General features: G+C 40.2%; 2 protein-coding genes across 4 annotated transcripts in view; both read left to right on the top strand.

The window, feature by feature from the left end:
• The window catches only part of LOC112235190 (tumor necrosis factor receptor superfamily member 14), a 79,587-nt gene extending 78,987 nt beyond the window's left edge, over positions 1-600 (top strand). Inside the window, 2 exon segments of the mRNA XM_042299720.1 lie at positions 2-89; positions 217-600. Coding sequence (XP_042155654.1) covers positions 2-89; positions 217-463 — 335 coding nt within the window. The 3' untranslated portion in view covers positions 464-600.
• Positions 601-1,706: 1,106 nt separating this feature from the next.
• On the top strand, positions 1,707-16,729 carry LOC112235192 (tumor necrosis factor receptor superfamily member 14). Of its 3 annotated transcripts, XM_024403606.2 has the most exons (11): positions 1,707-1,734; positions 2,178-2,233; positions 12,592-12,681; positions 13,062-13,187; positions 13,436-13,594; positions 13,795-13,879; positions 15,007-15,164; positions 15,296-15,310; positions 15,406-15,425; positions 15,683-15,732; positions 16,114-16,729. In XM_024403606.2, coding segments are annotated over exons 1-11 (807 nt in total). In that variant the 5' UTR covers positions 1,707-1,732; the 3' UTR covers positions 16,160-16,729. The 3 variants fall into 3 exon arrangements, with proteins under 3 accessions (XP_024259374.2, XP_024259372.2, XP_024259375.2); XM_024403604.2 differs by having other exon boundaries at positions 15,683-16,729; XM_024403607.2 differs by lacking the exons at positions 1,707-1,734; positions 2,178-2,233 and adding an exon at positions 7,259-7,484 and having other exon boundaries at positions 15,683-16,729.
• Positions 16,730-22,413: the final 5,684 nt, after the last annotated feature.

Here is a 22,413-nt window from a genome sequence, read left to right on the forward strand (position 1 = left end):
GGAACAACATCTACAGATACTGTGTGTTCTGACTGTACTGGTGACACCTATTCAGATGGATCATTTACATCCTGCCAGCCACACACACAGTAAGTGTGGCTCATGTATAATGGTTATTTCCTTCAAATACTGCAATATGCAAATAGTTTTCATGTAAAACTGAAAGTTGGATGACTAAATTGTCGATTTACCAGTGATCTATTTGTCTTATTATAGATGTGATACCTTGAAGCTTCAGCAAATTAAACCTGGAACTCATTGATCCGACTCTAAATGTGGACCACAGACCTCCCTTTCCATTGCTGAAATAATATCTGCTGCTGATGCTGTGGTGGTGGTGTTACTAGCTGTGATGGCAGCAGTAGCTATTAGAAGAAAAATGAAAGGTCCTATATCTGGTGAGATTATTTTGGGGAATTGTACAGTTTCATTTATTGTTTTAATTGCCCAGATGAACAACTGAATCCAACTGAATCAAATCATATCTTTATTTGTCAAATGTGCCGAATACAACGGGTGTAGACTTTACCGTGAAATGCTTGCTTACAAGCCCTTCCAAACGATGCAGTTAAAAAATAAAATACAAAATAGTAACATGATGATTCAAATAAAATACACAAGAATGAAGCTATATACAGGGAGTACCAGTACAGTTCCTGTGTGTCTCAGTTGGTAGAGCATTGTGCTGGCAACACCAGGGTTGTGGGTTCAATTCCCAGAGGAGAACAGTATGGAAAATGTATGCACTCACTACTGTAAGTAGCTCTGGAAAAGAGTGTCTGCTAAATTGATTAAATAAATACTAATAAATACTAAAGCACACAAGATGAATACAATTAAATACACAAGAATGGAGCTATATACAGGAAGTACCAGTACTAGATCACATAAAATTTAATACACAATGTTCTGAAAATCATGACAATGCTCCTGTCAAACAGTGTATGTTATTGAGTTCTAAATTAGTTTTTGTTTCAATGTTGATTCTTGCACTTTTCCAGAGAGGACTTTTCCAGAGACACAAAGCTCTACAGAGGTATGTTAAAACTTCTTAGGGATAGGGGGAAGTATTCTGAAGTTTGGATGAACGAGGTGCCCAGAGTAAACTGCCTGTTACTCAGGCCCAGAAGCTAGGATATGCATATAATTGGTAGATTTGGATAGAAAACACTAAAGTTTCTGAAACTGTTAAAATAATGTATGTGAGTATAACAGAACTGATATGGCAGGCGAAAACCCGAGGACAAACCATCCAGAAAAAAAGGGAAAACCTTGCAGATTGCAGTTCCTAGGGCTTCCACTAGATGTCAACAGTCTTAAGAAAGCATTTCAGGCTTCTTTTTGGAAAAATTAGCTAGAATTTGTAGTTTTTGGAGTGGCTCCCATTTTGGCTGTAGTGTTTGTTTACGCTTGCCGGTGAATGCGCGTTCTTCATTGTTTATCTCCGGTAATGACAATAACTATTCTCAGGCTTAAATTGTATTGTTTATTAACATATTAGGGTACCTGAGGTTTGATTAGAAACTTTGTTTGACTTGTTTGGAGAAGTGTATTGGTAACGTTTGGGATTCATTTTGTATGCATTTTGAAGGAGGGAAACCGGTGGATTATGGAATGAAGGGCGCCAGCTAAACTGAGTTTTTGGGGATATAAAGAAGGACTTTATCGAACACAACGTCCATTTGTGATGTAGCTGGGACCTTTTGGAGTGCCACCAGAAGAAGATCTTCAAATGTAAGTGATTTATTTTATTGCTATTTCTGACTTTCGTGGCCCATCTGCCTGGTTAGAAAATGTTTTTAATGCTTCAGTGTGCTGGGCGCTGTCCTCAGATAATCGCCGTAAAGCCTTTTTAAAATCTGACACAGCGGCTGGATTAACAAGAAGTTAAGCTATTAACTGATGTATGACACTTGTATTTTCAAGAACGTTGAATATTACTATTTCTGTCATTTGAATTTCGCGCTCTGCAATTTCACCGGATGTTGTCAAATCTATTCCGTTAACGGGATTCGATCCGTAGGAGGTTGTTAATGAATAACCCCCCAATACCCATTTCATACAGCAGTATTTTATATCATACTCAATGTGGTAAGGAGGTGGCTGACAGGAATTTCTATTACCTCAAAGGGTTGCACTTTTTAAAGTTTTATTGAGTTGAGGTTTCCTTTTACTAGGTATCAGACACTGAGGGAACGTCAATGCTGTTTGTGGGAACAAGAACATCAGAATGGTACAGTATGCTTGAGTTCATGAATTTCAGCCAGATTTGAACTAAAACGTGTCTTCTTATGAATATTATACAGATTCAAGCCTCCAGGACATTCATCAGAACAATCCAGTCTAATGTGTGGTTCATTGGCTTGAAAACAAGACTAGGCAGTAGGACCTTTTTCCTTTCTACTACATGGTAAATGTGATCTAGACTCCATTTTGAAATAAAAGTTGGAGGCTGGCATATTTTTTTTGTGGTGTAAAGATTAAAAAGGCCATGACCTTGATAGACAGCCTGTCTTCCAATACTGGGGATGAAGATGGAAAACTTAGTAGGAGCCAGTCCAAGTCCAAATGGTGACCAATACTTTTGGTCATGTAGTGTATGCAATAACACCAAAACATAACTGTTTGTACTTATACGTAACCAGATCGTGACTACAACTAAGTCTTTGACCACACTGTGTCCTTATTGGTGAGTAAAAAATCATGTTGCCATTTTAACAGATGGGCATACATTTATGGTCCAGCATGACACCGCCTTTGTACTTCAAATCACTGTGTGATACAAGGCGTTTTGGTTGCTTGGCAATGGGAGAACAGTATTTTTAGGTTTTAATATGTTGTTTCACATAACCCAGAAATTGAATTGCCATATACGATAAGACTCCATTGAACCGAAAATAATCAGTTCTAATTTAACGTTTGTTAAATATTGTACGGCAAAAACCCTAAATCTGTAAACATGGGCACCCTCATAGATATTATCCTGACCTACTTGCCCTCCAAATACACCTCTGCTGTTTTCAATCAGGATCTCAGCGATCATGCCTCATTGCCTGCATCTGCTATGGGTCCGCGGTCAAACGACCACCCCTCATCACTGTCAAACGCTCCCTAAAACACTTCTGCGAGCAGGCCTTTCTAATCGACCTGGCCCAGGTATCCTGGAAGGATATTGACCTCATCCCGTCAGTCGAGGATGCCTGTCCATTCTTTAAAAGTAATTTCCTCACCATCTTAAATAAGCATGCCCCTTTCGACCTGTTTGGGCATAGACCTGGAAAGTATGACAAGCTACTGTATCTCTGCAGTAGATTGCAGGTCACTCCAGACCTGATTGCCCTTGACCAGAACAAAAACATCATTTGGCAGACTACAATAGCATCATAGTCCCCGTGATATGCAACTGTTCAGGGAAGTCAGGAACCAATACAGTCAGTTAGGAAAGCAAAGGCTAGCTTTTTCAAACAGAAATTTGCATCCCGTAGCTCTAACTCCAAAAAGTTTTTGGACACTCAAGTCCATGGAGAACAAGAGCACCTCCTCCCAGCTGCCCACTGCACTGAGGCTGTGTAACACGGTCACCACCGATAAATCCATGATAATTAAACATTTCAATAGAAAATTCCTCTACGGCTGGCCATGCTTTCCTCCTGGTAACCCCAACCCCAGGCCTACAGCTCCGCACCGCCCGCAGCTACTTGCCCGAGCCTCCCCAGCTTCTCCTTCACCCAAATCCAGATAGCAGATGTTCTGAAAGAGCTGCAAAACCTGGACCTGTACAAATCAGCTGGGCTAGACAATCTGGACCCTCTTTCTAAACCTATCCGCCACCATTGTTGCAACCCCTATTACCAGTCTGTTCAACCTCTCTTTTGTTTCGTCCAAGATCCCTAAAGATTGGAAAGCTGCCGCGGTCATCCCCCTCTTAAACGGGGGTTACACTCTAGAACAAACTGTTATAGACCTATATCCATCCTGCCCTGCCTTTCTAAATTCTTCGAAAGCCAAGTCAATAAACAGATCACTGACCATTTCAAATCCCACCGTACCTTCTCCGCTGTGCAATCCGGTTTCTGAGCTGGTCATGGGTGCACCTCAGCCACACTCAAGGTACTAAACGATATCATAACCGCCATTGATAAAAGACAGTACTGTGCAGCCGTCTTTATCGACCTGGCCAAGGCTTTCGACTCTGTCAATCACAGACTCAATAGCCTTGGTTTCTCAAATGACTGCCTCGCCTGGTTCACCAACTACTTCGCAGACAGAGTTCAGTGTGTCAAATCGGAGGGCCTGTTATCCGGACCTCTGGCAGTCTCTATGGGGGTACCACTGGGTTAAATTCTCGGGCCAACTCTCTTCTCTGTATATATCAACGATGTTGCTCTTGCTGCGGGTAATTCCCCGATCCACCTCTACGCAGACGACACCATTCTGTATACATCTGGCCCTTTGGACACTGTTAACTAACCTCCAAACAAGCTTCAATGCCATACAACACTCCTTCCGTGGCCTCCAACTGCTCTTAAACACTAGTAAAACCAAATGCATGCTTTTCAACCGTTCGCTGCCCACACCCACCCGCCCAACTAGCATCACTACTCTCAATGGTTAGAATATGTGGACAACTAGACATAGCTAGGAGTCTGGCTATACTGTAAACTCTCCTTCTAGACTCATTAAACATCTCCAATCCAAAATAAATCTAGAATCGGCTTTCTATTTCGCAAACAAAGCCTCCTTCACTCATGCTGCCAAACATACCCTCGTAAAACGGACTATCCTACCGATCCTCGACTTTGGCGATGTCATCTACAAAATAACTTTCAATACTCTACTCAGCAAACTGGATGCAGTCTATCACAGTGCCATCCGTTTTGTTACCAAAGCCCCTTATACCACCCACCACTGCAACCTGTATACTGGGCGGCAGGGTAGCCTAGTGGTTAGAGCGTTGGACTAGTAACCGGAAGGTTGCAAGTTCAAATCCCCGAGCTGACAAGGTACAAATCTGTCGTTCTGCCCCTGAACAGGCAGTTAACCCACTGTTCCTAGGCTGTCATTGAAAATAAGAATTTGTTCTTAACTGACTTGCCTAGTAAAATAAAGGTTAAATAAAAAACTTATTTTCCACCATAATTTGCAAATAAATTCATTAAAAATCATACAATATGATTTTCTGGATTCTTTTCTCTCATTTTGTCTGTTATAGTTGAAGTGTACCTATGATGAAAATTACAGGCCTCATCTTTTTAAGTGGGAGAACTTGCACAATTGGTGGCTGACTAAATACTTTTTTGCCACACTGTATCTGTCGCCAGACCTACTGGCTCCAGGTCATCTATAAGTCTATGCTAGGTAAAGCTCCGACTTATCTCAGCTCACTGGTCACGATAACAACACCCACCTGTTGCACGCGCTCCAGCAGGTTTATCTCACTGGTCATCCCCAAAGCCAACACCTGCTTTGGCCTCCTTTCCTTCCAGTTTCCTGCTGCCAGTGACTGGAATGAATTGCCAAAATCACTGCAGCTGGAGAATTATATTTCCCTTACTAACTTCGCAGTTGTAGTTGCAGTTGTAAATGAGAACTTGTTCCCGAACTAGCTTAAAACTGGTTAAATAAAGGTGAAATAAAAATAAAATAAAAGCCTGTTTTGGCTTTGTCATTATTGGGTATTGTGTGTTGATTGATGAGGGGATAAAATGATTTAATCCATTTTAGAATAAGGCTGTATCATAAAATGTGGAAAAGGGACGGGGTCTGAATACTTCCCGAATGTACCTTATAGCTGATGCTATGTATTGGCCAGAGTCTGAAGCCATTGGCCGCCATATTGGGTTAGTGGTTAGAGTGTTGGACTAGTAACCGGAAGGTTGAAAGTTCAAACCCCTGAGCTGACAAGGTACAAATCTGTCGTTCTGCCCCTGAACAGGCAGTTAACCCACTGTTCCTAGGACGTCATTGAAAATAAGAATTTGTTCTTAACTGACTTGCCTAGTTAAATAAAGGTAAAATAAATATTGGTGGTACTCCTCAGAAGAAGCAGTCTTCCATAGGAATGATTGGAATTTTACATTCAAATGTTTCAAGAACTAAATTACTTAGTATTTTAGTATTTCTTTGAAGTGGGGTCAGTAATATTAGTACTAAAAAAATATATACTTTAAGTATATGGTTAACAGTGTGGTTAAGGTTAGGTTTAAAATCCTTTTTCAAAGAAATTGTAGAAATATGCTAGGTTTAGCAATAATTCAGCCTGGTCTCATACACTAGATGTAACATAGTAAACGTAAATCCAGGACACTCAGTCAGTATATGCTATGTTGCATATGGTTACATAAGATAGATGGTTACTTAAGACCAAAGGTTGCGAGTTCAAATCTCAGCACGAACAACTTTAGTATTCTCAAGTACTTTTTAGCTATTTTCCAACTACTTAACTTAGTTAGCTAACCCTTCCCTAACCCTTTAACCTAACTCCTAAACTTAACCTTACACCTAGCTAACCTTAGCCACCTAGCTAGAATTCATAACATGTCAAACATTTAGAAAATTCTTAACACATAGTCAGTGGTGGTAGTGGAGAATTGGGTATACTCTAACTTTGCCCAACATTTCCCAAACGGCCTGCCCAGCAAAGAAAAAGCATGCTGTGTGAAAAATCCTGTTTTCCCATATTTTTTAATTTTTTATAAAGTTTGCTTATATATTTTTCAGATTTTCACTTACATTCATTTTGTTTTCACTCAATCTGATTGGGTGGACCTGACTCCCCAGTGGGTGGGCCTGTGTCCACCCAAGCACACTCATGCCTACGCTCCTGACGCAAACTGTGCATGATTACTGAAATGGCCATCATAAATAGCCTGGAGCGGCAGGTAGCCTCCGTCCTTGCTCCTGGCCTGCCTCTTCCACCAATCCATTTGTTTCTTATGGACGGAAAAGAGCAGAAGCTGTGAACTGTCCGATCATGTCCATTGTTTACTGAGGTCGCCTGGTGGTTAAAGCGTTGAGCCAGTAACCAAAATTTTGCTGGATCAAATCTGACAAGCTGACAAGTTAAAAAGTCTGCCATTCTGCCCCTGGGCAAGGCAGTTAACACACTGTTCCTAAGTCGTCATTGTAAAATAAGAATGAGTTCTTAACTGACTTGCCAAGTTAAATAAAAATTAACTAACCAAGAAGTTGGACCAAACTTTTTCAATACCATTGTTGCTTGTTCTAGATATCACAAGTTGAAACGTCTTTCCTACCCTACCGGCTACGGATGACATTCTTCCGTTGAGAGCGGTGCGCTTTTGCTGCCCGCAGAGGATATTCAACTGAAACTACAACACTTATTCATTTAACGTGACACTTTTATTTTATTTTATTATCTGTAACGTTTGACGATAGATTAATGTAGAGAGTGTAGAATTGTGTTCTTCAGCAAGTGAAAATGGTACTAACGTTACGTAGACTTGAACAGTATTTCCTCCTTGGTAAGTTAACGAAATGTATCTAGCTAAATCCTTAACTACGTCCGAAGTCTTTAGTTACTGTCCTAATGAGAATCAAATAATGTTAGTCCAACTATCAAGATGGTGATTCTAGCTACCCTCAATATGTAAATCAGCTAACTTTAGCTATCTACTAGAGTAAGGTTATTAGCAAAGGCAGCATGTGAAAATGTAATGCCTTCAATCTGAACAGTATTTCCTCCTTGGTAAATTAGCGAACTGTATCTAGCTAGCCGGCTTTTTTTTAGCTAAAGTTACTGTCCTAATGAAAATCAAGTAATGTTAGTCCAACTATAAAATTGGTGATTCTAGCTACCCCCCCAAAATGGGATCAGCAAACGTTAGCTAGCTACTACAGTATTAGTGAAGTCAGCAAGTGAAAATGGTATGCCTTCCGTCGGAACAGTATCCTCCTTTGTAAGTTTGCTAGATACAGTTGGTTCTCAGCTAATGTCCTAATTAAAATCAAATAGTGTTAGTCCAAATATCAAATTGGTGATTCTAGCTACCCCCCAAATGGGATCAGCAAGCTACTGTACTACAGTATTAGCTACGAACTTCGCAACCATGTGCGTGCATGTTGAATGCAAAGATGATGCTTTCATCGGTGTTGAATCCTTACTTGCCTAGCAGCATCAAGTTAAACCCTAAAAATGGTCGGCATGTATAGCTACCACAATATTTTTTACATGATCTAAACTAGATTGATTAGATTAAAATAAGGTTGGGGTGGAGACTTGGAAGTCGTGCGCACATTCAGAAGTTTCAAGCTGATAATGACAGAGCCATAAAATTACTACCAAAATCCCAAATGTTGATTAAATTGCATTTTTATAACAGCCTTGTATTCAGAGTTACTCGGAAATTAGTCTAGCGAACTCACCTGACGTGTCGGACCCGAAATAGATAACGGAGCTTCCAACTACACAAGTGACTGAGGTAAAGTCAGTTTCAGGTTGGATATTCGACTAATATTCGCCTGTAGTTTTCCTTATGTCCACCAACAGCAGTTAGGGACCGTCAACATAGTGACAAATCTAATTTGTCATATTTCAATTACTCCTAAAATGTTAACTGGTTCTAGCTAACCCAATGGTATAGACACACATTGCACACACCTTTTTTTTGGTCGATTTACATCTCACACTATTTAAAATGATTGATTTAAATGTTAGAATTTCAATAGCTCTTTGGTCATGTGACCTACTGACTTCAAACAAGGTTCAGAATGTACACTCAGTGGCCCTACACATCACACACTCTTTAGTTTGCCAACTTTCATCTCACACATTTTTACATGAATTTTCAATGTTTCTAATTTCAATAGCTCCTTGGTCATGAACCTCAAACTAGGTTCAGAATGTCCTCTGACTACCCTTCTATATTGCACACCCTTTAGTTTGTCAATTTTCATCTCACGCAATTTTACATTAATTTAATGTTTTTCAATGTTTCTAATTTCAGTAGCTACTTGGTCATGTGACCTACTGACTTCAAACAAGGTTCTGAATGTACACTCAGTGGGCCTACACATTACAAACCCTTTAGTTTGTCCATTTTCATCTCACACGATTTTACATTTAATTTGCCTTCTCTGCTCCCCTGAAGGACAGTCACTCACTCACCTATTCACTTGGGTTTTCTCCCTGGGGCCTTCCTGACCTCCATGCAGGCCCCCATTGACCTGGTGACCTCTGACTCCTGGCCTCTAGGCCTATACTCCCTGCCCGCCTGCCTGCCCTCTCCCTGGGCCTGAGAGTGTATAGCTTACTCCCTGGAACTACAGACCTCCAGGCCTCCACACCTACTCTCCCTACCTAGTCAACACCCCTCTCCCTTAGAGTATAGCTTACTCCCTGGAATTACTAAGACGCCTATAGTCCCGCTGTCAGGAACCACGTGCTTGGACTCGGAGTGGCTCCCGCCTTGATGGAGGCCTCCTTGTGCACCTTTAACTGCTTTTTGAAACCCAATCGACATCAAGTGCCAGCGCAATACTTATAGGCTTGAGAACCAAATACCCCTTGCAGTATCTAGCGGCACCATCAACTGGGTGTGGGAAGAAGCAACAGAAAATTATCATCCCCTTTCAATCATTTGCTTGCCCAGTCAGTCCTCTGGGACAGAAGCATAGGAACCACCTTTACCAGCGCTTCATCGATATTCCTCACTTTGACATGAGGGGTCACAGTCACCCAATGGGTGATTTGAGTGCGACCGCGACAGGTGGGTACGCTCCTTTGAATTTCATCAAGTTGACATTCAGTGATCCATGCCCAGTGGGAACCTAGGCTTCTTCTCTCCGTTTTATGGTTCCGCAGCAAATCAATGGACGTGGATGGTACTATCCACATAAGATGTAGGACTCCCTCCCCAGACGGCAGGGTAGCCTAGTGGTTAGAGCGTTGGACTAGTAACCAGAAGGTTGCAAGTTCAAACCCCTGAGCTGACAAGGTACACATCTGGTGTTCTGTCCCTGAACAGGCAAGTTAACCCACTTAACCTAGGCCGTCATTGAAAATAGGAATTTGTTCTTAACTCACTTGCCTAGTTAAATAAAGGTAAAATACATTTTTTTTTTAAAGACAAGCTGGAGATGCCTCTCCCCACTTTGTAGGGCATGAGCCAAATCCATGCAAGGCCCTATCACTGGGGCCAATGGGTTTAGTCTCCGCCTCAAGTCTAGTGAGCGTAGAGGAGACCTCTCCACCTACAATGTGTGGGGCCGGCGAGCGACGTAGCTGGTGAGATCCACGAGAAGGGCCTGGCGCACGTCCAGAGTTGCCGCCGCCGCCAACCACCGGATTCAACCCCCCACCGGTCCGCCTTCGGCCCACCAACGGACACCACCTCGACGAACCCCCGCACGCAGCCGCTTGCGAAACCACACACGAGACACCGCGAGATGGGCCGCACAACAAACTTACAATCGTGGTGAGAGGAGGGCGATGGAGCGACTGCTCCCCTAGACGCGGCTCGACCCCAGCCCCGCTTCGCACCCCAGCCCAACTGACCCAGCCCTTAGAGCCAATCCTTGTCCCGAAGTTACAGATCTTTTTTGCCAACTTCCCCTTACCTACATTGTTATAACATGCCAGAGTCTGTTCACCTTGGAGACCGGCTGCGGATATGGGTATGTGCCTTGTGCCTTTATAATGTGGACATTCTGAAAGTAGTTTGAGGTCAGTAGGTCACACGACCAAGGAGCCATTGAAATTCACAAAGTTAGAAAAAATTATGTAAAATCGTGTGAGATGAATGGACAAACTAAAGGGTGTGCAATATAGAAGGGTAGTCAGTGGACATATTGAACCTTGTTTGAGGTCAGTAAGTCACATGACCAAGGAGCTATTGAAATTGTAATGTAAAAAAAGTTAGTACTTTGTTTATGCTCCCAAACTAATTCAACTCGGAATACAAAATGCTGCTCACATTTCCATATTTTTATTAGCTTTGGAAAGCGAATTAATGTCCAAATTGTGAAAATAAGACTTGTGCAATGTTGTGCACAATTTTTCCAACATCATGACACTTATTTGGAGTATGTGGCTCAAGTGGTTTGAAAGCTATTGAGGTTGGAAAGTGTGAATATCCATCGAATATCCAACTTGAAACTGTCTTTACCTCGGTCACAAGTGTAGGTCGCTCTTTTCAGGTCAAACTTGGCAAGTGTAGATGCAGATTTTAATTTTAGTGTAAATACTCTCTTGACTCGACGTCTAGATCGATGTTGTCCAGTAGATTTCCACTTATTAGTTGGGTAAAGTTAGTTATAAATGGCGTTTTAATTATACCTTCCTGACGGTGTATGCTATTGTCAAGGGCGTGGCATGACTATGAATACGTTTAGGAACAGTGACTGTCCAAACACTAAGATACAAATGACTAATTCGGATGTTTGTTTAGAGTCAGATAGCTGTCATTTTTCGACATGGCTACGCTATTTATCATAGTAATGACAGGCGTGTGTGCGCCATAGAAATAAGAACGGATAGAAAGGGCATTTCCATTCAAGTCAATGATAGAATAATGGGTGGAATGGCAGCCATTTTATAAAGAAATAAATGCCATTGCATGAGTCACATCAGTTAGCATTATTTTAATTAACGATCTACATTACCATGGCAATCCAGCATCAGTTGATAAAACATTCTGCAATGTTATGAAAATTATTGCATCACAATACCAGGCAGCCATCGCAAGTGTACCCATGAGTTTACCAGTCAATTACCAGGGTTAGAGCTTCGAAGTCTGTTATATTCATTCTTATTTCTATGGTGTGCGTAATGGTTTAGGCTGATTGGTGGTGGTGCTTGTGCTTCCCATCACTCAGAAGTTATGTAACAACCTAAGGTGATGACAACAATGTGTCGTCACGGAAGTTTCCCAGTTGCTTTGAATGTTCAAAATCATAGTGTAAAAACACTTTTAAAGCATCAAAGGACAAAGATGATCCAACTTTCAAAATTGTCCTTTTTGGCCAAAACTAGATGGGAAGCACGAGCACCACCACCAATCAGCCTAAACCTGTTGCACACTCACACTTTTTTAAAAACCTTTATTTAACAAGGAAACTCAGTTAAGAACAAATTCTTATTTACAATGACAGCCTACACCGGCCAAACCCAGACAACGCTGGGCCAATTGAGCGCCGCCCTATGGGACTCCCAATCACATCTGTGATACAACCTGGTTTCGAACCAGGATGTCTGTAGTGACACCTCTACCACTGAGATGCAGTGCCTTAGACCCCTGCGCCACTTGGGAGCCCAATTTTGAAGATAATTAGCTACCACATGTTCTTGTCAAACTGTCAGAGTAGCTAGCAAGATATGCCAAAATTAGTCTAAAAACAACTTGAAATAAATCAGATTTGAACATTCAGACACAAGTCACAGATTTGTATCTGACTTGAAATGTGTCCTGAAATATCTGATACCATGTGCTTTTTGGCTGTTTAGACTGCAGGATGAAGGACAGATTATAATTGGATATGCCAAAAAATTGTATTTGAGTCACTTCAAACTGCCAATGTGACCATGGCTTTACAGATTGCCACTTAGCCTGTATATATTTTATGTCGTTTCAGGTTTTCATTTTATGCTTGTATTTGGAAAGGATTGTGGTCCAGCAGAATACAAAACTAATGATGGTCAGTGCTGCCCAATGTGTAATAAAGGTAATGTAAATGAATGCTTCATCTTTAAAAACGATTTTGTTTACAATTGCACACAACGGGTAGGAGAAAGACGTTTAACAGTAACCAAGGGGGAGGTAGCCTACAATCTCACAATACAGTATTTCAGTCTCATGCTGTAAATGAGAGGCATGTTTCATGGAACACAGGTCTCTGCATCTTTGTGTTTACATATTTTATGACCCCCCCCCCCTGTGACATCATAGGGTGTCGTTTTCTTAGGACTCCGTTCTTATATCTTTCTCACTACATACTGGTATGGTTGTGGAGATGGTGAATATAATGTTAAAAAGTGGAAAACTGACCTTTTTAAAGAAAATATGTAACATCTCAATAAGTTAAGTTGTATTTTCTATGATTAGGCTTGGTGGTCCGGAGAGATTGTACAATAGAGTCCAGCACATCTTGTATGCCCTGTATCAGAGGGACCTTCATGAACGAGGCCAATGGTCTAACCAAGTGCTTTCCCTGCAGTCCCTGTGACCCAGGTACATTTACATTTCTTCTAAACCTTCCCATCTTTCCTTTCAGCAGTACACATCATACCCTTTTCACTGCTGAGCTGAGTTGTGTGGCACTGGTTTGGGTCTGCATCCACCAACTGGAAAGTACAATGTAAAAAAGATGATATCTGAGTCGGTGTCTTACGTTTCAGGTCACCACATTAGTGTGAAAAGGGTATGAGGTGCCTTCTCATAAGTAGTCCTCTGACTGAAATGAATCTGATATTTTCCAGGACAGGGCCTGTTCACTCAGACCGAGTGCAAACCAACAAGTAACACAGTCTGCCACGTTTTAGATGGATACTACTGTAGAAGCTACTCATCCAACTCTGAGTGTAGCTTTGCAGTAGAACATACACACTGTTCACCGGGACAGAGTACTAAATCACCTGGTAAGTATGAAGTAGAGGCTAAATATCGTACAGGACATTATAATTCTGATAACTGAACATAACGTGGGCTCTAGATAGATGGTGTTTTTTTCCTCTGGTTTCTTTTTGAAGTGAAGTCATACCTCAGGTGATTTTGACTTCTCCAGCACCACAATCGTTAACTTTTGAACATGATAACATTGTTTATTCTCACCATATAGGTACAAAGACAACAGATACCATGTGTGAGGAGTGTCAGCATGGCTTTTACTCACAACATGGTGTGAACTGCACTGCTTGGACTGAGTAGGTCATCGTTTTTGTTCTAGAGTTTCTTAAATTGCTTTAGGTTTTCTTTTTTAAATTGGGACATTGATGATATTACATTTCAGAAAGCAGGATCAATGCTCTGATAGCAATCTATAAATTAAGTTCTGGCTACCAGATTTTGGTTGACAATATAATTACAGGCTGGTTTAATGGTAAATCCATTTGAATTCATTAACTTTTTGACAGCACCTCTTTTGAACAAAACCTTCCATACATATTTGCCCATTGTAGAAAGTGCTCAGAAAGTGGATTATTTTTAATCTGAATGCCAAAACATTCAAGAGACTAAAGGTGTTGACCTATTTTGCATACCCCACCATTGTCACGCCTGCTCCCGCTCTCCCTCTTTGGTTCTCAAGGGCGCCAGGCTGCCCTTCATTATTCATTACGCACACCTGTCACCATCATTACGCGCAGCAGCGCTCATTGGACTCACCTGGACTCCTTCCCTTTGTTGATTTCCCCATCTATAACTGTCTGCTTCCCCGTTTGTTCCCTGTGTCAGCATTAATGTCGTTATGTGTTCTTGTCCGTTGATAATTAAATGTTCTCTCCCTGTACCTGCTTCTCATCTCTACCAGCTTTGATCCTTACAACCATACCATGAGACATCCATGTCTTCATCACTGGAAAAGATAAATGGTTGAGATAATTTAAAAGCTTACTAACAGGTGTCTCAAACTATTTTATAATTTTTGGGGAAAAACGAGGCACAGTAGGTATCAAAACTTTCTTTTCAAGAAATGATTAAATAGTTGTACAACCCTGTTTTTAAGCTTTAAAATTATATCAAACACAAGCATTTATCTTTTCCAGTGATGAAGACATGGATGTCTCATGGTATGGTGGGCTATGCAAAATGGGTCAAATTTGAGCACCTTCATCTCCTGAATGTTTTGTCATTCAGGTCCAAAATGTAACTTTATAACCACTTCTTCTATAGGCAAATATGTATGGAAAGTTTTAATTAAATCAAATGGAATGCTGTCAAAAAGTGATTGAATTCAAATGGATTTACCATTAACCCATATAAAACCTGACGTTACAATATGCTGTAGTTGACCTGTCTAGTTAAATGCGTGTTTGTGTTGCTTACTCTGCAGTTGTGCAGCAAAGGGACGCGTGAAGACTGAAGATGGAAATTCTAGACAAGATGTTATTTGTAACAAAGTGCCACCAAGGATCCATACCACTCTAATAGCTCCAATATTATTATTATGCCTAACAGTTGCTGCACTGTTTGGTTTCTACCTGGCAAGAGGTTAGTCCTTTGTTTATTTAACTTTATTTCTCTATTTAATGAGTCACTTCTTTAAAAGCATGTAATTGTCATGTAACTTGCTATTGTAATACATAAACATGCAACTCACTGATTATTCTTGTTGTTTTCAGCTAAATGTAAGAAAGGTCAGTTGATATTTATTTTACATTAATACCTTCCTCACCATGTTAACTAGTTTGTTTTGCCTCTATTAATCTGACTATTTCTACTGAACTTTCAGAACTGCATGAATTCTATGAGGTAAGTCATTCTATTTAAACTTTTCTATTTGTTTAAAATATTTTGAAATCCAAATCCTAGTAATTCGAAGTTTTAATACAAACAAACCCTCTTATAACATTGTTATGAAATCAAATCCATTGTCAAAGTTAGTTTATCCTGAAAAATTATTTGTAGTGAGTGAAAAATGCTGTTAATTTTATGGATAAAGAATCCAATGTTGTCATTTAGTCCGTTTTAGTTGCTATAGCGATCCTAACTTGTGTAATACCTCATAGGTTCCTGTGCAAGAAACGGGACATCTACAAGTAACTACCAGTAACTCCCTGTATGTCATCCATTTGGATTCAATATTTCAGACTATCATAGTAATAACTGAGTAAACAGATTACTTTATACTAGGGCTGGGACGATACCAGTATTATGACAATGAAACAAAAGACCAAGCTGATTTAACTTCTTTAGGAAAAACAGCCCTAATGTTGGAAAGAAACATCATTATGTTTCCATGCAGTCACATGTATATATTTTCCAAGCTTTAACAGATGTTATTTTACATACAGAAGGTTTTTAAAGTACCAAAGAGTTTGGCCTGCTTCGTGTGTTAATTTTTTCCCATTGGAAAAATACTGCAATACTGCTATCGTCCCGGCCCTACTTTATACTATTACTAACTAAATTATTGACTTGTTTGCTTGTTGTTTTCCAGAGTGGAAACAGCAGAGAATGTGCCTGGTAATGTTGTAACTGATTGACAGTCAGCATCCACTAAACTCAGATGAAGTGCCATAAATGCATGCAGATACCCAGAAGGCTGTAAAACATGAATCGAGTACTTGTGATATGCAATGCATTTGCTCCTGCATTTTGACTATTAAGTATACTTATCTGGAGTGGACTGTTGAATACAGTGAATGCCAAGAGTGTGCAAAGCTGTCATCAAGCAAAGGGTGGCTACTTTGAAGAATCTCAAATATAACATGTATTTTGTACTTTTTGGTTACTACATGATTCCATATGTGTTATTTCAAAGTTTTGATGTCTTCACTATTAGGTAGTGCTGGTAGGTAGTTCACTATTGACTGGTGCTATATGTGTATAAAAAGTATACAGTAAAGTATTTGGTCCCATATTCATAGCACACAATGACTACAACATGCTTGTTTGTTTTGGTTGTGTTTCAAGATTATTTTGTGCCCAGTAGAAATTAAGGGTAAATAATGTATTGTGTCATTTTGATGTCACTTTCATTGTATTTAACAATTAAATGTTTCTAAACACTTTTATATTAAAGGGTAACGGAAACACTAGGATTTAGAACGCCATACAGTTCATGTTTGAATTGTTGTTGCCATCTTCATTGTCTGCACCTAACCTCACTCTCTTCCATTCACTCTCCGCGCGAAAAATCAATTACCACAGACCATTTGCTTGATTCCTGCCGGTGACGCACTGGCGTCAGTTGTTACTATGGCGATAGCTAAAATTAACCTTGTCGCCCGATCAAAATACTAAATATAGAGATGTTTTTAAGTTAAATGAACATGTTTAATACAAGTGGTTTGACTACATCTCTTTGTTTGGATTTACTTCCTAAAGGGTTTCTTTTCCCTTATAATGTGGATTCTTCCATGATTACGGATAATCCTGAATGAATCGTGAATAAATTAATATATTACTCCTCAGATACTATAGTATTACTTATGATGTATCATGTTTAACCCAGAATCTAACATTGGTAAAAATTGATTTAAGTTTCCCTACATTAAAGTCCCGGCTACTAGGAGCGCGGCCTCTCGGTGAGCGTTTTCTTTTTTGCTTATGGCGGAATACGGATCATTCAATGCGGTCTTAGTGCCAGCATCAGTCTGTGGTGGTATGTATACATCTACGAAAAGTACAGATGAAAACTCTCTAAGTAGATTGTGTGATCTCCAGCTTATCATGAGATACTCTACCTCAGGCGAGCAATAGCTCGAGACTTCCTTAGATATCGTGCACCAGCTGTTATTTACAAAAATACATAGTCCGCCGCCTCTTGTCTTGCCAGACGCCGCTGTTCTATCCTGCCGGTACATCGTATAACCATCCAGCTGTATGTTGATAGTGTTGTCGTTCAGCCACGACTCTGTGAAGCATAGGATACAGTTTTCAATGTCCCGTTGGTAGTTTAATCTTCCGCGTAGATCATCAATTTTATTTTCCAACGAATTTTCCATCGCTTACGAATTCTCAGAAAGCAGCCCACCCTTTGGCCCCTTTTTCTCCGTCCTTCTCTTCACGCAAATCATGAGGATCTGGGCCCGTTCCCGGGAGAGCAGTATATCATTCACCTTGGGCTCATCAGACTTGTTAAAGGAAAAAAAGGACTCTGACAGTCCGTGGTGAGTAATCGCAGTCCTGATGTCCAGAAGATATTTTCGGTCATAAGAGACTGTAGCTGAGACATTATGGATGAAATAAGTTTTAAAATAAGTTACAAACAACGCAAAGAAACAAACAAAAAAACACAATAGGTTGGTGTCACATAAAACGTCAGTCTTCTTCTCCGGTGCCATTTTAAGGGATGACATTTTCACTGCAGCCTAGAGTAGAATTTTGTACTCACTTTAAAACAGTAATGCAATTACTCATTTTATTGTGGTGTTATAGGTTACTATAGTCTAGGGCAGGATACTTGTATTGTGGTGTTATAAACTACTATAGTCTAGGTAGGATAATTGTATTGTGGTTTTACACTGTAGCCTACTATAATCTAGGTATGATAATTGTATTGTGGTGTTATAGGTTAGTCTAGGTAGGATAATTGTATAGTGGTGTTGTAGGCTACTGTAGTCTAGGTAGAATAATTGTATTGTGGTGTTATAGGTTAATCTAGGTAGGATAATTGTATTGTGGTGTTATAGGATACTATAGTCTAGGTAGAATAATTGTATAGTGGTGTTGTAGGCTACTGTAGTCTAGGTAGAATAATTGTATTGTGGTGTTATAGGTTAATCTAGGTAGGATAATTGTATTGTCCCTAAACCAGATCAATCTTGATGTAAATGTTAGTCCACCTTTATGGTTCAAAGGCAGAGGGACAGATGGCACTGTTATAGTTAGATCACTTTTATACTGTAGTTAGTGTCAGGGATAGAGAGATAGATGGCACTGTTATAGTTAGTGGTAATCAGTATATGTCTGTATACCCATTAAACCTTATTAAATTAACAAAGGTCACAACTTGCTGTTCAGTACATAAACTACAATACTCTCACAGAACTCTGAAATATACAGTACAGAGAAGTTCCTACTTCCTACCTGACCTCTGACCACATCCTCATTATGAGACATGGTCAGTTCTGTCAGCTCCTCCTGAAGCACAGAGATCTCTTGTTTTTTCTTCAAACACTCCTCTTCAAACTTTGACAAGTGAGTGATTTCCTCATCTGGAGGCGAAAGAAATGCACACCTGTTTAGGCGAGGTGCCGGCTAACGGAGTAGAACACTTGAAATGAAAAAGGAGAGCCACGCTCTAGGAGCTCAGATGCAATATTTTAATAACCTAATAACCAACGTTTTGACAGACAAGCTGTCTTCGTCAGGGTATAATGAAAAACACTGCGTCACCAGTTTATATTGTGTCAAAGGACACACACAGGTAGGTGTCTGTAAACATGGCTGGGTGTGCCTTGATATCATTGGTTCATTTACAGATATAAATAGAACATGTAAACAAACTCCTGTAAAAAAAAAGAAAGAGGGGTTACAATACTACAACTACAGTCACTACCAACCTCCAATATGATGCACACCCCACTGAGCCAACCATAGTGCTAACAACCATCAGATCCTTCTAGATCTACTAGGGGCCATTTAAAGTGTCTACAGGGAGGTTTTCAGACTGGGCCACACCAATCTGTATAACATGATGAACCTTCTCATGTAGTAGGGTCATGTACCATGGTACCTTCCCCCGTGTCCTCAGCCATGGTGGTACTGGTGAAGTTAGACTTGTTCTGATGACCCTCTCTAGCTGATCCTGGCTAAACCTGCCATTTCCTCTTGTGGAGCCATTCACCTGCAGGCTTCAGTTACATGCAAGAAACATTCATTAACCTTCACTTTATTCATTACGTTTTTTTTTCTTTCACAGGCTGTTTGTTTTACCTCTCGAACACTAAAGAAATGTTTATTTCAATGTTTTGTTTTGACGTGGTATTACCTATGGGCATATGCTTTTATTAATGGCAATTGCAAGGGTTACATTTGAAGTATCATCCATTCAAAAAGCAGGCAACATGATAAGGACGTCATCTTAAACTGGAGGGAGGGGGCAGATTTAGGGATGACGTTGGGATGCTCTGCTGTTGCTCTGGCACATGGACACTTCTGACTGTCCTCAATGGAAGGCAGATGGACCTTCCCTCTCTGACTGTTGACTGGATTCCTTGTAATTTTGGACAGTAAAACAAACTATTAACTAAGAGTGATTTGAATGTGAAATTAAAAATGTAAGTCACAGTTAATAAACTGGATTCAAAGTGGGATTCCCACAAGAAAGGTTGAGTTGTGGCTGCTTAGCGTGATGTATTGTTGTCTCTACCTTCTTGCCCTTTGTGCTGTTGTCTGTGCCCAATAATGTTTGTACCATGTTTTGTGCAGCTACCATGTTGTGCTGCTACCATGTTGTGTTTCCATGTGTTGCTGCCATGCTATGTTGTTTTATGTCTCTATGTATATCATCTCTGTTGTAATCTCCTCCCGGCACAGCCAGAAGAGGACTGGCCACCCCTCATAGCCTGGTTCCTCTCTAGGTTTCTTCCTAGGTTTTGGCCTTTCTAGGGAGTTTTTCCTAGCCACCTGCATTGCTTGCTGTTTGGAGTTTTAGGCTGGGCTTCTGTACAGCCCTTTGATATATCAGCTGATGTAAGAAGGTCTATATAAATACATTTGATTTGATGTAGTCTTTCTTGTTGTGATGTGTGTTTTGTCCTATATTTTTATGTTATTTTATGTAAATCTAAACAATGGCGTTTGAGGGACACAATCAGAATGAATGAACATGCTCTGCATCATGCTAAGAACAGTCCTTATGCCTCACTGCTTCATTGCAGCATTATTGTTTGTATTTGGGGTTTTTTATGCAATAAAAGTAGAGTTACAATGACATGAAAACAGTGGGGATTACAGAAACTAATTCATCAAATTAAATTGCAGGCTTAATGTTCTTTTAAGAAAACATACATTTAATATGGATTCACAATGGGGCTAATATCCACTCGGAATAAACATCCCTTTTGATAACCTTTTGACATGTATGTCCATGTACTTACCTGGAGTGCGTGTGGGTGGCGCTATTACTAACTACTACATGTGATCGTCCTCACTTGACCTTGTCCCATGACATCTGATAAACGTTGTTCTGCCACCCGCATCCCAGAATCAGTGTGCTAATATATTATATGGTGTCAGAAGTTTAAAAGTTATACAAGGAAAGCTCAACATCCCGAAACATGGAACAAATGAGACCACCAACTACTCTGAACCTAGAGGGAAATCTAGTGTGGATCCAGAAATTCAACCTTTACTATATATCATCGCCGGTGGCATCTCCCAGAAATCCGAAAAAGGGAAATGTGCCACGTTCTTGCACGTAGCCGGAGATGATGGAATCAAGGTATTCAATACTATTGATTTTGACGATGATGTAGATGACTTGGATGTATTAAAATACCTTTTCCGAACGTAATATGAGCCAAGAAAAAAATGCATCAGGTAACGTTAAATCCGATATCTTTTTTACGAGAGTGCAAGGACAAACAATGTCAATTGATGCTTATGCGACTGATCTAAAAAATGACTTTGAGTTTCAACAATTTACCGAGTCACTGATACGGGACAGAATTGTGTGTGAAATCACAAATGACCAAGTGCGCGGCAGATTACTCAGAAACACTGAAAATGAACAACCACACATGTACTTTTAAGCTGGATACAGGAGCTGAATGTAAAGTCTTGTCCGGGTGAGACTTGAAAACTCTGAAAGTGAAAGTGAGTGGGGCTAATAAAATGTGCAGCCAGATTCTCTCTCTTTGCTTTGGCTCCAAAAACAAGTACCTTGGTCTTGTCTTGATTTAGCTGGAGGAAGTTGTGAGCCATCCAAGTATTTAATTCCATGCAAAAATCCAACCGCAAACTAGTCACCTATTCTGGCCACCAGATAGAGCAAAAAGGCAAGAAAACACTCAACTGCAAATACAAAGAGAAAGTGTTTGACCTGGAATGTCAAGTGATAGAACAAGATGCACCTGCAAATACTTGGAAGATCAGCTTGTCATCAAATGGGTTTACTACCGACAATATTCAAGCTTGAACAAAGGACAGGCACTGACATTTTGAGTGAATATGAAGATGTATTCACAGGACTTGGATGTGTTCCAGGAGATAATATATTTTCCAGCTTTTGGTGTTTAAATCATATTTTAGCTTGAAGCGTGTTCGGTTAACCTACAGACTCAGCGCATTGCTACATGGTACTTGAAGAAGAAACGGAGGTTATTAATTAACTTAGTACACTGTTTAGATTGAGCACATCTAAACGAAAGCTATACTTTGTCATGACGATAAAACGGATGGATGTGTTCCAGACAAGGAAGGACATCTATTGGCTGAATTTGGCGGTCTGGAGTGTAGGTCATTGTTTTGAAAGCGTTATGAAATGTGATAGTGTGTAATCCCATATCTCCAGCCAATAATGATAGAGCTGTGAAGCGTTCTTACACGATTTCCTGATTTTCACAGGCAGACTACTAACAAGTTACTTGGGAGGAAATATTTTATTTTACCCATTGATAGAACATAGGCTTTCAAATTGACAGCAGTTATTTTACCCTGCCTTGGACCTCCTACTTTCACAAATTTTGTCATTTTGAAAGTGAAAGTATGAGGTCCAAATGCAGGGTAAGATATGGATTATTTATGTGTATAAAAATAGCCTCCTTGTTATGTTTCCTGCTACTGGATT

The sequence above is a fragment of the Oncorhynchus tshawytscha genome, linkage group LG16, assembly GCF_018296145.1.
Source record: "Oncorhynchus tshawytscha isolate Ot180627B linkage group LG16, Otsh_v2.0, whole genome shotgun sequence".
Taxonomy (NCBI): domain Eukaryota; kingdom Metazoa; phylum Chordata; class Actinopteri; order Salmoniformes; family Salmonidae; genus Oncorhynchus; species Oncorhynchus tshawytscha.